This window comes from Colletotrichum spaethianum (genome assembly GCF_022836535.1).
Source record: "Colletotrichum spaethianum MAFF 239500 DNA, contig28, whole genome shotgun sequence".
Taxonomy (NCBI): Eukaryota; Fungi; Ascomycota; class Sordariomycetes; order Glomerellales; family Glomerellaceae; genus Colletotrichum; species Colletotrichum spaethianum.
The window spans coordinates 536714-551071 of record NW_026054798.1 but is presented as its reverse complement, the minus strand read 5'-3'; the positions used below and the strand labels follow the sequence as shown (position 1 = coordinate 551071).

General features: G+C 54.0%; 2 protein-coding genes across 2 annotated transcripts; both read right to left on the bottom strand.

Moving 5' to 3' along the window:
• Positions 1-533: 533 nt before the first annotated feature.
• Positions 534-940, bottom strand: ColSpa_09488 (uncharacterized protein; the record flags this gene model as incomplete). Its single annotated transcript, XM_049275700.1, has 3 exons — positions 534-728; positions 813-838; positions 865-940. The coding sequence occupies 3 exons, from the start codon at positions 938-940 to the stop codon at positions 534-536; spliced, it is 297 nt and encodes a 98-aa protein (XP_049131657.1).
• A 5144-nt stretch (positions 941-6084) lies between these two features.
• On the bottom strand, positions 6085-6685 carry ColSpa_09487 (uncharacterized protein; the record flags this gene model as incomplete). The annotated part of the gene is made up of 2 exons (XM_049275699.1): positions 6085-6470; positions 6532-6685. The coding sequence occupies 2 exons, from the start codon at positions 6683-6685 to the stop codon at positions 6085-6087; spliced, it is 540 nt and encodes a 179-aa protein (XP_049131656.1).
• Between the last annotated feature and the right edge of the window lie 7673 nt (positions 6686-14358).

The following is a 14358-nucleotide window of genomic DNA, read 5'->3' as shown; positions in this document are numbered from 1 at the left end:
GGCGTTCAGAGAGGTCTGGCTCGGGGTGTGGGACAACAGTTATGTATTCACATGTACAGACGGCTCAGATGGCCGCACTAGGAAGCATGTGGCAACGAAGAATTAGATGTGTAGATGATCTCGCAAACCTCTCTGTATGAGTTCTTGGCAGACCTTTGCTGGGTTCCCTCGTCGATTGCGAGTGGTGCTCTAGGTATGGTACAGTATTGTACGTGTAACTAGAACAACTCCTTCGAGTGAGGGACACCCACTCTACCGTGGCACCCCTGAGTAAGGGAGAGACTCTGTCATAGAAAGCCCTTGTCCGCCTCAAGCCGGCTTTGGCCCCTCCCCCCCCCTCCCCCCCCCCCCCCCCTCAGTCGACGGCTCTGACTCACCCCGTCCACTGACAATGACGAATGGGGTATCGCATGGCGCCCTTTTCCCAGCGCTGACAGCCATCGCCACAGGACCAGTTCCGCTCAGATGTTCGCATGCCGTCGCTGGGCTTCTGGTCGATTTTCTCCGCGTGTCATCGCCACCACACGCTCTCCTTACGCCCGCGTTCCCTTGTTGCCCGCCTGCAGCTCCGCGACCCTGGCCTCGAGGCCCTCGATCTCTCTGCCCTTCTCCTCGCGGATCTCGTCCTGCTCAAGCTTCGTCCAGCTCCAGTAGGCGATCTGGTACGTCAATGTCGCCATCAAGAGAGTCTTGAGGACGGGCCGGGTAAAGGTCTTGTAGAAGTTTGCCTAAGGGAGCCTTCTGTCAGCTGGGGGAGAGCTCCTCGATGTCTTTGTGTTGGGGATGCAATTGGGAGTGGAGGCGGCACCGACCACTATCGACGGCCTCTTCTCGGCGTCTGGTGATGTCGAGTAGAAGCGCGACGCCGCGCGGGGATCTGTGGTGTGTGCTGGGCGCGGAGGGCCCTGCTCAGGACAGCGGTGCTGTTGCGCGCGGCCATGCTGGCGATGTTGGTGCTTGGGCTTCCTCCGTCTCTTCAGCCCACCTAGTGTTTGGTTTTCAATCGAACACCGTTACGTCGTGTGTGTATTTGAACCGCCGTCGTTGCGTTTCGTTTCGTTTCGTGGATAGCTCGTCGTCCCGGTCGTCGTCTGTCGTCTTTTCGCAAGTAAAGAAGCTCCCGGTAGCAGCTCAAACCAGAGGTTCAATCCGTGATGCGCCGCGCCGATCTGTGGCGGTGCGCGTATCCCCCGCGCATCCCGGCAGCGCGTGTCCGACCGCCCTACGGAGCGCGGGTCTCGCCGTCTGTGGCACAGCTTGATGTGCAGTGGGTGGTCCTGGCTTCAGGGGTTCAAGGCATATAGGTCCCCTTTCGCCTCCGAAGGTCCAGCGTGCATCCGGGCGGACTGCACGGCGCGTGTCCCCCCTGGCGCCGAGCAGGTTACATGCCCCCGTAATTCCCATTTGACGACACATGTCCCGAACGACCGACCCTAGGCACGAATGGATGTACCTCCTGGTGGAGGCGCCACTTTGGGGAGGAGGACCTGGGAAGGGCGAAAGGGTCAATTCCCGTCACCAAACGCCAGGGCGGCCCGGGTAGCGGAGCGCTTAGAAGTACCTACCTTACCACACTGCCTTACCGACCTACCCTCGTGGTAATTAGCTTCAACCGCTCTTAGCCAAAGCTCCCTCGCGCAATCTGTCCCTTCAATCGGCTTCCCTCTTCTTCTCTCGACACCTTTTCGACAACCTTACCCTCACTCACTCACAACGACCACCAAACACCACGTTTACTTTCTTCCCGCGCAATATATAACAAGGGCGTTTTTGTCACCGAGCAGACAAAAATCTCGAGCATCCACAGAGTCGCATTCAGAAGGACCAGATCACCACTTTCCCACCACCTCCCGCCGAAACCCCCATCACAAATCCACACATTTTCACAATGGTACGCAGATCGCTCCACAAGGCTCTGTTCTTCTGTGCCCTTTATGCTCCTCCGTCCTCGATTGGTTCTACGACTGCACAGAAGGGTTCTTGTCGCAGTACTAACGCTCTTGTCTCTAGGCGCAAACACCCCAACAGAGACGTGCAAACGCAAAGTTCGCCAAGGATAACGAGTCCCGCATGGGCAAGTCCGAGGATCAGATCAAGAAGCGCACCAAGGAGGCGAAAGTCAAGTCGCCCATCTCTCCCATCTGGCTTGGTGAGCAGCTCTCTCCCCTTTTCCAAGCCCCCTGGTCCCGCAGTCCATCTCGGCTCCCTTTTCCCGCCGCGCCAATCCCTTGAGACTTGTCAATCGTGGCCCTCGAGAGCACAGCTAACACGTCTTTCGTCTGCAGCTCTCCTCGCCTTCGTCGTCTTTGGCGGTATCGTCTTCGAGGTCCTCTCCCGCATGTTCGGCTTCTAAATTGATCCGCCCTTACTTGGTACTCGGTCATAAAAGGTCATCCAGGGGATGAACATGGGGTCAGGGGACAAGAGCGGACTCCATCTCTGAAGGGGGCCTTGTGCCCTTGCTCAGCAAGCAGCCGGGCTTCCTACTCCCATCCTGGCGTAGGAGGGTCTCGGGGTCGGGAGGAGGAGCTTGCGGACAAACAAAACGCAACTCACTTCGCCCCGAGGGAGGAAAGGGAGGTTCTTTCAGGCACACGAATCTCAGCCGTCAACACCCAAGATCTCGGCCTCTTGAAGCTGAGTTCAGAGACATGTCTGTACAAAATAATACCGCGCGTGTCTCTTGTTTCAGGGAAAGCAAAAGACACCCCCCATATGTCGGCGTATTGTATTACATTTTCTTTCTCTATTCGCAAATAGCTTGACTTACAGTCAACAGCTCAAAAGCATTCCAAGGGTTTTTTTTTTCTTGTTCTCATTCTACAAAGCAATACTTTTCGGATCCTTTCCTCTGGCTTGTGACTCCCCTTATTGGCCCTCGTGAACGCCAGAGCTGCCGTAAAAAAATAGCGTGGATGAAAGTTACAACAAGGAGCCCTTGTACATATTCATAGCCGGCTCCGTCTTCGGCTTCTTCTCTCCGTCTCGAAAGTAGCACCATCCTACGCGCCGAGACCGCGACGCTGGCCACCGCCCTCGTACTTCATTTGCACGCCGGCCTGGAATTGCTTCTCGAGCTCCTGCGTGATCTTGCCAATGTCGCGCTTGCCCTTGGAGCCGGTTGTCTGGGCGCCCGCCGCAGCGGCAGCCTTCTTACCGCCGCCGAGGAGGCGCATAAACTTCTGCTGGCGGTCCGCACCACCCTGGAGGTGCTCGACGTCCCACTGCTCTGCTGCGGCGTCGACGGCGGGGGTTTTCTCCGTCTCCTCCTTCTTCTGCTTCTTCTTCTTCTCGTCCTTGGCCTTCTTACTGGGGTCTCGTCGGCGATCGCAGCCCCACCGTCGGACTCGTCGTCGTCCTCTGTTGAGCGCTTGCGCTTCTTATCAGACTTCTTGGTGGACTGCGCCTCCTCTTCGACCTGCTCCGGTGCCTTGTTCTTCTTGCTCTTCTTCTTGTCCTTCTTTTCCTTCTTCGCAGGCGTCTCTTCGGTCTGGGCGACATCCTCGACTGCAGCGGGCTCCTCGACCTTGGACTTCTTCTTATTCTTCTTCTCCTTCTTGGCGGGCGTCGCCTCCTCGACCTTGTCCTCGTGCTTCTTGCTCTTCTTAGACTTCTTGGGCTTCTCCTCCTCGTCAACTTCCTTCTGCTGCTCGTAGCTCGCCGCTCTGGCCTCGCTCTCGGCGCGGAGCTGCGCGCTGGGGTTTGGTGACTCGGACTTCATGTCGACATCCTCGTCCTCGATGGGCGCGCCGCCCTGCTCGGCCTCCGCCTCTGACTCCGAGTCTGAGTCGGACGATGATGATGATGAGGATGAGTCGGAGGAGGTATCCGAGTCGGAGTCGCTCTCGTCGTCGTGGGTCTTGAGGGCCTCCTTCTTGGTTTCAGACTTCTTCTCTTCGGCAGCATTCTTCTGTAGCCCGCCTAAATCAGCCATTGCCTCTGGATCCCCCGTCGTGGTCTCAAATAAACTCACCGCCCTCTGCTCGGCCATGGCCGCATGCTTCGCACGCGCGCGCGCCGCCTCAGCCATGAGCTTCTTGGCCTGCTCTTCGAGCTTGTCGGCGCGCTTGAGCATGCGCTGGAACCGCTTCTCGTCCTTTCTGCCGTTGCGCTCCACCTCCTTGTGCGCCGGATCCGTCCATTGCGCCGCGCGGGAGGCGCTGGCCTTGCTGTCACGCTTGGCCTGGGTCTTGAGCTTCTTCTTATCCTTCTTGGCGGCCTGGCGCTTCTCTAAGGACGGATTGGTCAGTCAGAACAACGAGGTCGATGGGTGCCGGCGCGCAAAGGCGCATGGGTTCGGACTCGGCTCTTACCCTTGCCTTCCTCGTGGTCGAGGGGCTTCTGGTCTCCGCCTGGCGCCATCTCGAACCAACTGGTCTCGTAGCAAGTGTCCTGGGGCTCTCGAGTGATTGTGGTCGGAAGCAGGCGTAGCAGGAGATTTGGCAGGTAGTTGGATTTCTGTTTCTGTTTCTGCCGGGCCCTGATCGTCCAGTGGGGATCAAGAAACCAAAAAAAATCTGGGAAGGGGCTCTTTCTGCCGGGCGGTGAACACGCCCATCACTGCTCAACCCTTGCAGTGTGGGGTATCTGGTCTGTGCGGCGGTCCGGCATTGAACGGTACGTACCGAGGTCCCTGGAAGCTTTGACCTTCCTTATCCGACAGGACGGGACAGGGCTGAACTGCGGCCCCTCTTTTCCCTTCCGTCTGAACTCTTGCCTACCATCTCCAAAGCTGGCGTAACCAAGAACGCCCAATTCGTGATTCCAGACTCGCTAAGATTGCTCCTTCATGTTATTTGCGGCCATCAACTCATCACTTTGATACTCTATCTCCGGTATGGCCCTCTCATAACGGGGGCAGCGCTTTCGGTCCATGTACCCGGGCCTCAAAATGAACAATATGTCACAGGTCTCACTCCCGCAGCTCTAGCCCAACGCCTCCTAAGACGGTCAGGCTAACACACCCTCAGCCAAGGCAGCCTGGGGCGGGACACAGTGGCTGAATAGGCGCGTACCACGCCTTATCGTCACGTCACACGCGCGACTTACACGAGATCAACGAGCCAGTAGGCAGGCTTGGGCCGGGAAACGTTGTGCGTCGACGTTGTTGTCTAGGGCGCCGCCATGCATCAAGGGGTTTATTTATGGATGTACGGTCACATAGCTCCGAGCTGGGATCCTCTCGCGCATCGCCAGTTGGGTTCAGACGACAGATTTACCTAGAGGCGGTCAGGGTGCGTGAGGGTAGCACGCTGCCAGGCTTCGCCAGGTACAGTACTCGGTCGAGAGCTTGGCATGATTCCTATGAAAGAGGCAAAGGCACACACCACGCTTAGACGAAACACTATGAGGATTTCGGTACCGACTTATGGTTTGACGCCGGGGCCCTAACCAAGAACAGTACACTCCGATCGCTGTGCCTTACCTAGGCCCTGCTCTTGCATCCCTTTTAGCCAGATCACTAGATCGCAGGTTTCAACCGTAGAAGGGGTGTCAAGTAGGAACAGCGAGGCTTCCCCTCACCTCGCTTAACCAGCTGAGCGTTAGCGACAAATACATGCCTGGATCAACTGCGCTCCTTTCCCGGTGCCAGGATTCAGGGGTTGTGATGGCCTCGAAGTGAGGCCAAAGAGCATCCATGGACAGGAACAAGACGGCAAATGTGGAGAATAAATTATAGTAGTCTCTTTTGAGCATCAAATATTATCATGTGTAATCTTTACTATCATGCCGTCATAAAATCGTTGGGCGTCCCTTTGCAGAACTCCATAAAGCCAATCCACCGTATGCTTTTCCTTGAGTTCTATTCCCAACGCCCAGGTCCAGAAGGGTATGAGGGAAAATGTGAGAAGAGATGGTGGTACAGAAGTGAAGGAGGGAGAGAAACGACGGGATCCAAGCCCTGAACGAGATAAGAAAACGCTTCGCATGGCGCCCGTATTCGGTGCGAATCAACCATGCTCAAGTCTGACCAGTGCACCGGTGCCCCCAAACAGAGTGCCTACGGTTGTCAAGTACACCAGGTCTCGATTTAACTCCTGTATGTTCTGTTAGTTAGGTGCGCCATCTCGTTCTGGGGGTGCCCTACTGTCGGATATGCCCCTGGCTCGCGTCACCGCTCTGGTCATAGTCGTAGAATAAGGGCGACTCGCCCCCGTAGTAATAGTCCTCTCCCCCACTGCTACCGTAGCTCGCGGGCTGTCGATACCCTCCCGCGTAATTGGAGGCGTAGCCGTTTGTGTAATATGGCTCTTCCCGGACGTACTCGTCGCGGCCGCTGCCGCGGCGGCTCTCGTGCTCGTGGCCTCTGGTAATGACGTGATTCAAGTTGATGCTTCCCCACGGCAGGCCGGACTCTTCTTCCTCCGCCGCCGTAGTGGAGGGCGAGGCAACGGTGTAAGTGTTGTGGGCGTTGGCCTCGTTGTGTGCGTCGCGGACGGCCTTTTCCTTGCTGTCTTGGTTCTTCTTCCCTGGTGTGGTCGGTCAGCAAATTCCGGAAGTCAGGATTGGGGTTCAGTTCTGGCAACGTACTAAACTTTCGTTGGGCCAGGCGGTTTTGAATGCGCCGACGCTCCTCGGGGTCCGTGATTTCGGCCCAATCGTCGGTCTTGGCCTTGGCCTTGGATTTCGAGGAGTGCTGTTTCTTGGAGCTGGACTCTGACGGCTTTGAAGCCTTGGAAGACATTGCCAGTCACGTTGCGGAGCTCAACCACGATGCTCGCGTGCTCTTGAAGGATGCGGGACTGGTTGGCTGTTGCCAGAAGAGTACTTGACAACACTGGCGTCGTTTGACTTTCGTGAGGCAGACTTTTGGTTGTTGAACCACTCGGTTCCAGACATGAGGTTGAAGGAGCCTAGATTGTTAGAGGCACTTTCGAGAGAGCGGAGCAGCGGCGCACTTACAACTCAACGCTAGCCGCTAATATCACCGAGAATTTTGAATGGGAAGTGGATTTAGGCCTGGTTAACCTTGTCTAATAGGACGTCTATAGGAAGAAGAGACGTAAGATGGGAAATAAGAGCTAATTGGAATGACGATTGTGCGGACGAGGTATAATGATGTTTTGGCTTGTCTATACTGACATGGTCCAGCTGCCACCAAGCTAGGGACAAGCCTCACTTTATATCGAAACCCGGAATATCCAGGCTGCTACTGGGAAGACATGTCTAGAGGACTGGCACTTACACAATGCCGGAAACATTGACCCATGGCGCCCGATCCTAGACAGCCTCATGTAACGGGCAGGGCAGACTCGAAGCGACGCAGGCGCGGTCAGTTGCCCGTTGGCCCCGCGTGGTGACGCAGAAGCATGCAACTACCACCATGAAATATGCACAACACGACAAGATATCGAGTAAACCAGGTCGGAGCAAGAGACCCCCCTCAGGTACAGACCAGGAGTTCACCAGAGCCGTAGGCCATCAAGGGGCTGGCAATCGGGGCAAGAGTAGTCGTGGAGTCCACGAAGCCGGGTTAAGCAGGATGGGGTTGTGGTAGGGTGTGGGGGTGTGGTTACGAGGAGATGTGAGATGTAGAGTTGACAAGGGGGGGTGACGAGAGCTGAGTACACTAGGTAGACGACAGCAACAATCGAGATGGCAGTAGGAAACGCAAGACACCCGCACTCGACGGAATGGGGTTGCCCAGGGCACAGCAACGGGGCGCCGCGTCGGTGAGGGATGGGCGAGGGGTGTGTGGTTCCCGGCAACGATTAAGATGCGGGACAAACATCCCAGGACGCGGCCACTTGGAGCTGCCTTGGCCGGGACAGGGCAGGGGTTCCATGTGACGGCCGTCCGCGTCCGGGAAGGTAAACGAAATACGATGGGCCAGTAGGGCCAGAGATGCTCGACGTCGAAGGGAGGTCGCAATGACCTTCCGCGCGTCAGCGTTCGGGGAGTGCGAGACGGGAGTGTGCCATTGATCTGGTAGCGACTGACCGTGCTCGGCGGCGGGTGACCACAGGGCAGACGCGACGAGACCCGCAAGCTCTGCGAGGAAGCGCCCGTACTGGCTTGGGGGCTAGGGGAGTGAGAAAATGGATGGGGTCCATGAGCGGGTAGAGCTCCCGGTCAGACTAGAGGATTGCGAAGAGCTTTCGTCCTTGGACCTACGTATTGCCGGAGAGCTTCGTGAAGTTGGTACGTAAGGACATGCGTAGGCGGACGCTATGCATGTGCCAAATGTGTACATTGGCAATGGGTAAACGGGTGATCACTCTTGCACCAACCTCCACTCGACGAGGTACCTCAAGGAGAGACGAAGAAGAATCTGACAGACTTCCCACTAGGACCAGTTCTGCGCAACAAGCAAGCTGGGACGAAAAAACATGGGTGGCACAGAGTTGAGACCTTTTTTTTTTTGCCTTCAGCCCCAGGTCGGTTTGGGACGCGCCCAATGACTGACCAGCGACGTTGTGCCTGACGTGGGTGAGCCAGGGAGGGGGTTTGACGTGCATGCCGCGTACAGATTGGTTCACCGGGTTGTCTTTTCTGCCTATTGACCTGTGCACGGCACGTTGATCGATTGGAAAGGAAAAAAAAATTAAAAAAAAAAATTAAAAAAGGTCGCAGGACAGAACCTAGAGCCCGGTAACTATCGCACCCATTCATGCTGCATCGGGACGTCTCTCGTGCATCACGTCTGCCCACCTCATTCGTTGAGAACGGCTGCAGCGACCGGATGCGCAGACGCCGCCGCACGCCACCTGGGCTCCAATCCATAGTGATGCTGGCCTGCTCGGTACCCTTTTCGAAGAGATCTGGTCGATGGGCCATGGAGGAGAGGGGGGAAGGCATATGACCGATGAGTCGTAGCTCAATCCTGCGTGGGAAAGCGACTGCTCTGCCGTCCCCCGTGGAGCTTGACGTCGTGTCGGCCAGGGAACACAGAAGGTACGTGGAGGATTACGAAACGGCATGGCGTGTATCTCCTGCGTCTGATGGAGGCTGCCCGGCATGCGGGCCTCAGTGACTCACAGCACCCGCTCAGGGTTTGGGCCAACGACCAAAAGTCCCTTTTCGGTTTCTGGGCCGGGTATGTCATGTAACAGGTACGTAACGTCCCCAATCCTTCCACAATCCAAATTGGCTCCAATGGCCAAGGAGAAGAGTCGAAGAGACGAAGAGAGAGAGAGAGAGAGAGAGAGAGAAAAACCTGCGAAATCTCCCGAGCCTACGGGACGGTGAGAGGATTAAGCTTATTGACAGACCCTGGAGGTTTCCTCATTCGCGAACCCGTCTCCCTCCGGATGGCCTGCCGTAGCGGACCGCACGAAAAACAGTCGGTTGGGCCCGGATTCCGGCTTTAAACCGTGCCGTGCCTTCCTTTTAGAGAGCGCGTGACCGTCAAAAATTGAAAACAACTCAATTGATGAATTGATCAATCGGATCTCATTGCCATTCTTTTTCGTCTTGAACGTCAGGTGCCACTTGACCACAAGTGCCTAGGATGCTACGCAGCGGATGGTTTACAGGCGTCGGGTGTTCTTGGGGAGACGAAACGTCGCTTGCATCGAAGGATGCAGTATCGAAATTGGCGCTGGCCTGCATCTACCTTGGCCCGTGGGGTTGACCTAAATGCTAGAACCTAAAACAGGCCTCATTTACCGCTTATTGACATTGGTTAATCTGATGAGTTCGTGTTTGTGCCCGATCCAACATATAACGATTTGGCGGCCATAGACAGGTTTCGTTTGTTATCCGAGTCTCGGAATGCCGTCAGATGACCTCCAACCAACCCACTGGAGATGATGATGATGATGATGGTAGACACTGCAAGGTGCACTTCAACATACACCACCCCTGAGATGAATTACAGAGACCTTGTAATGTCCATAGTCTTTTCTTCCTTGCTCCGCCGGATCTTTGTTCGATCGTAGAACGATACCCACAGCCCGCAATGCACCGGTTGGCATACATACTAACATAGTCGTCACATTGCATCGCTGAGAGTCTGAGGTTAAGTGAACAATCGACGAAGACAAGTTGTTCTGCATCAACCTCGTGTTGGGCGGTCATGACGCAGCCGGTGCTGGGCTTGTACTCTCTTCAAATAGTGGACCAGAATGCCGCTTCGATGGGCCTTCACGAAGTACAGGATAGTCGGTAGTCGTCAGTTCAGCTATAGCCCTTGTGGCCTTTTCGCAACTCGAGGGACTTGACTGTTGGCTGGAATTAAACCTGGCCTTGCGGAAGCCCAACGTATCCGCACACGGACTTATCGAGGGTTGGCGGAAGCTTAGTACTTGTCCGCAAGGTGCTGGTTCTTGTGTGATCGCTGGCATGCCTCCTTGTCAAGCACTGGATGGCAAATGTTTGCTCTCTGGAGAAACGATTGATGACTGCGGGCGATGCCGTAACTTGCACTTTCTTTAGGCAAATCATCCACCAAGTTGCGCGTATGTCGCGATAAGCCGCACAGGTAGGGGATCATAGATGTGCAAAACCTTGCTCTGTGGGAGCGGACGGCTGTGTATAGGTTGCACGGAACTGTTTCCACAAGAGCTCACGGTATTGGAAGGCGCCAACAACACCAACATGGTATCTACAACCGACGTTCAGTTTTGAAAGGGCGTGTAACCGTAGCAGAGCTTGGAAGCCTGTTGTCTGAGGAATGCATCGACGACAAGTCACTGCTGGGCAATTAGGCTGTAGTTCGATGGCCTCGGTGAATCCTTGCCAGAGTGTTGGCGGAGTTAAGTCATGTCACCACGCATTCTTAATTGAGTTCTGTACCTCTAGAATTTTAGTCAGGAGTATACAGCTCGATATGTGGCGTCTGCCTGTGAGGCTTGTATTGGGATCACTTCAGAAAGAAGCTACTGGCGATGGAGACTTGGTCACAACGACCGTTACGACGTATACGAGTGATCTCAAATATGACAGGCACCCTCATGCCCCAAGAAGGGTTATTTGCAAAGTGTGCAACGTTTCTGACTTGCTTCACATCGAGAATGCTGTCAGCTACGTGTGCCAACCATGGTCGAGAACTCACCGGAGAATTTCTGCCTGGAGTTCGACGAGTGCCTGGTGTGACACCATGCAGTGACAATCGAAGGCCTAGGTCCAGGTGCTCATCGAAGCATTCATTAAGGTACTTCGAGCGGGTACCGTACCCGCTGGGGGGCTGCAGGCACATTCACACGCCCATACCACCCTTGAAAGGTGACGACTACCTACTGGCGAAGGTAGTGCAACTGACCACATCATTAGTGCAGTGTTGGTGCTAGGCCATTTACGGCGACTTTTTCTGCGGCAAGTTTCCAAGCCTCGAGTGGTCGTGGTTAGTGTTGGTCGCTTAGCATGGACTCCTCGCACGGCAAAGCGATCAGAGGTTGGAGGACGAGAGGAGGAAGTGTGTATCCACAAGACGTAGACGAGGTGCGTCCAGAACTGAGACCGAAGAGCTGGTGTGGATCCCGGGTTGGCGTGGGTTATCAGCGGAAGCTTAACAGACAACGGTGCCTCTCATTGGCTAGCGTTGTCAATTTAAGGAGGGTCGGTGTGGGGTAAGTTCATCCACTGGGCCGTTGGAGTCTAAAATTCGACGGATTTGGCGTCGGTCAACGTTCCCTTTCGATTCAACCTGCACCCTAATTCGTGGTTCTTACACGCCGTAGCGCAGTCAGCTGCATGCCGAAGCAAGAAAACATGCCCTTGTTAAAGAAACAAATGACCCCCTTCCATCTGCGCCTGTTACACCTGAGAACCCTACTTGCAGCGTGTCGGCTCAGGCCCGCGATTCCGGCTTTCAGCCTATCAACCAGACACTTATCCCACACTAAGCACCTCACACTCCCGGCTGCTACGCCGCACGTCTGCTTTACTAGGACATCTTGGAGGCGGGTGATGTCCCGTAGTTAGGCAGATTTTGCACACCGCCATTCCAGAATCGTACACCGGTGGTAGCGGGGCCTGCTAGCTGAGACTCTCCCGCTCATAGCTTATAACTGCGGAAAAGGCGTGTCAATCCAACCGACAAGAGCATTCGGTGCTTCCATGTCAAGGTCGGTTCGAGGCGCATGTTGATATTTTTAAATTTGAATCTTTCCCTGCAATGTTTCTACGCGACTCTATTCATGTGTCTGCGTTTATGGTCTCGCGGCTACACTTGCTCGACTCGATGCTGTCCCCCATGGGTGCCTGTGTCTTGGTGGCGTTCAGATTACCTCAACGTGACTTGGATATGTAAGGGAGAACGTGTATGCTGACTACTTGCAGCCTCACGCTGACAATGTCCTCAAAGGATTTTGGAGGTTATCTGGGCTAAATCTGCCTTGCCTGGGCAGCTTATGTGCTGGCTCTTGTGAGACGAGCGAACGACATCCCTCCTTGGTCTTTACAAGGCATAAACGACTTACGAGATGGTTGGCGATGCTGATTTGTTCTTTAAATTTATACAGGCACACGGAGTTGGTAGCCGCGCAACAAGATGATGCCACAGGCTGAACTGTAGATGGGGTGTTTGCGTGCTTATCTCTACAGGGAACTCTGCTTAGACCCAACCGTCAAAGCAGTGTGTTCGTATCCATATGGGTCCCTCGACCGCCTCGTAGGAACGGTCCGAAGGGATTCACAGCCATGAAAAGTCCCTTTTCTAGCGCACGCCGTTGATACTCATAGTTGCTTGTTAGTAAACGCTGGCTGCAGACTGCCAATGTAGTTATCGTGGGCCATTCGCGACTACTCGTGCCCTTGAGCCTCCCGGATTCCCCGATACTTTCGCTCCCGATACTCATCTAGCCTGTCCATGCACCTCTCCCTATCGTACCGTTCCGTAAAGACGCCCTCTTCCCGGTATATCTGCGCCTCAGGCGTATCTGGGGTAGGGCAGAGTACGTGTTTTCTATCCACAGCAATCTATGTTGTTGTCATGATTTAGCATAGAAGAACTATTAAGTCTATACTGCGTCTAAGCGTAGACATAGATTCTACTAGCCATTTCAATTTTTTGAATATTTCCTTTGCCATAGAGAAGAATTCGTAAAAGGTGTAAGTCTGGAACCTACGCCAGGCTTCTTCATCTGGTGCTTCCTGTGGACCACGATATTAGCAGCACATTTATACAAAGTAAACAGACTAGTCACAGGAATAATAAGGTTCATAAGAAGAGGAGGGTGCTTTGCGTTTCTAGGGACTTACTAGGTCTGATAATCGAGTAGGCTCTAGACCTATGTGTAGGTCTGTAACAGCAATTATGCTACGCTCTGTGTCACAGGGACAATTCTGCCGGGTCAGATGCGCCTAGGAAGGTGTGAACCTCCTGCCCATATAAGCAATGTTGACAGCAGGGCTTGCAAGCGTGCAAGCACTAGCAGACCTTTTGGGCATGTGGCTCAACGGGTTATTTTCAGGCGTGGTCACTGTCAGCCCGTCTGTTACAAAAATTCTTAAAGGCTATGTCGATACGCATAAGATTCTATTTACAGGAAGCGCAAATAAGACAAACTGAAAAGACTGGAAATGTCTTCTTGTCCCAGCCTTTAATATAATTCCTAGCTACTCCTCAAGCCTCATAAACAGCCTTATCATTTCTTTTATGCGCTTTGGTGACTACACCGTTCGCTCGCCCAACCATTAGCCATATTCCTCACGATCCTGTACTGGACACATTAACACTCTCTTGAATATCAAATTACTTAATCCTATCTGAAAGACTTTCTATATTTTTCAGCTTTTCTTCAATATGGCCGCGGCATCTAGGAAGATTACCACTATTTCTTTGGCCCTATAGGTTCTTCTAGCTTACAATATGAAAGTGGATGTAAAGACTGTCTTTGCTCATTTCATGGTAAGATCATCAGCCCAGAAACTAAAAGCCAATCACTTATCGTTATTAGAGGTTAGGAACACCAAGAACTATGCAATAGAAGACTTTCAGTATAACATCTCGCAGGCTCAACAAACGCACAATGATAGAATTGCACAACAACTACTCCAGATGAAAACGCCTTGCTTGCAATAGTTATTCCCATTTCCCTGCTATACTGTTTTCTTGAGTATGAAACAGGTCCACTGGGAGGACCTCGGCAATGCCTCAGAGCGTGGGTTGAGCGTCATCTTTGTAACCACAGCCAAGAGTAAGCAACTCAAACATTACGCCGACTCTTATCTTCCACTCGATTAAAGAAACCAAACAAGGTTAACAGGCTGCGCTGGTTGTTATTCTTTGCCTAAATTTGGCCAGTTGGCCTCGGCTCCCTACACGTCGCCCTGCCCATCAAGCAGCGCATTAGGGCTGACCCTCATAGCACCGTACGCAATCAAGGGGGGCTACCGTCTTGCTCGTGTAGGTTGCACCCAAGGTCGAGTGCCATGAATAATGCACCAGCTCGACAGCGGCATCCCCGTGGCAGT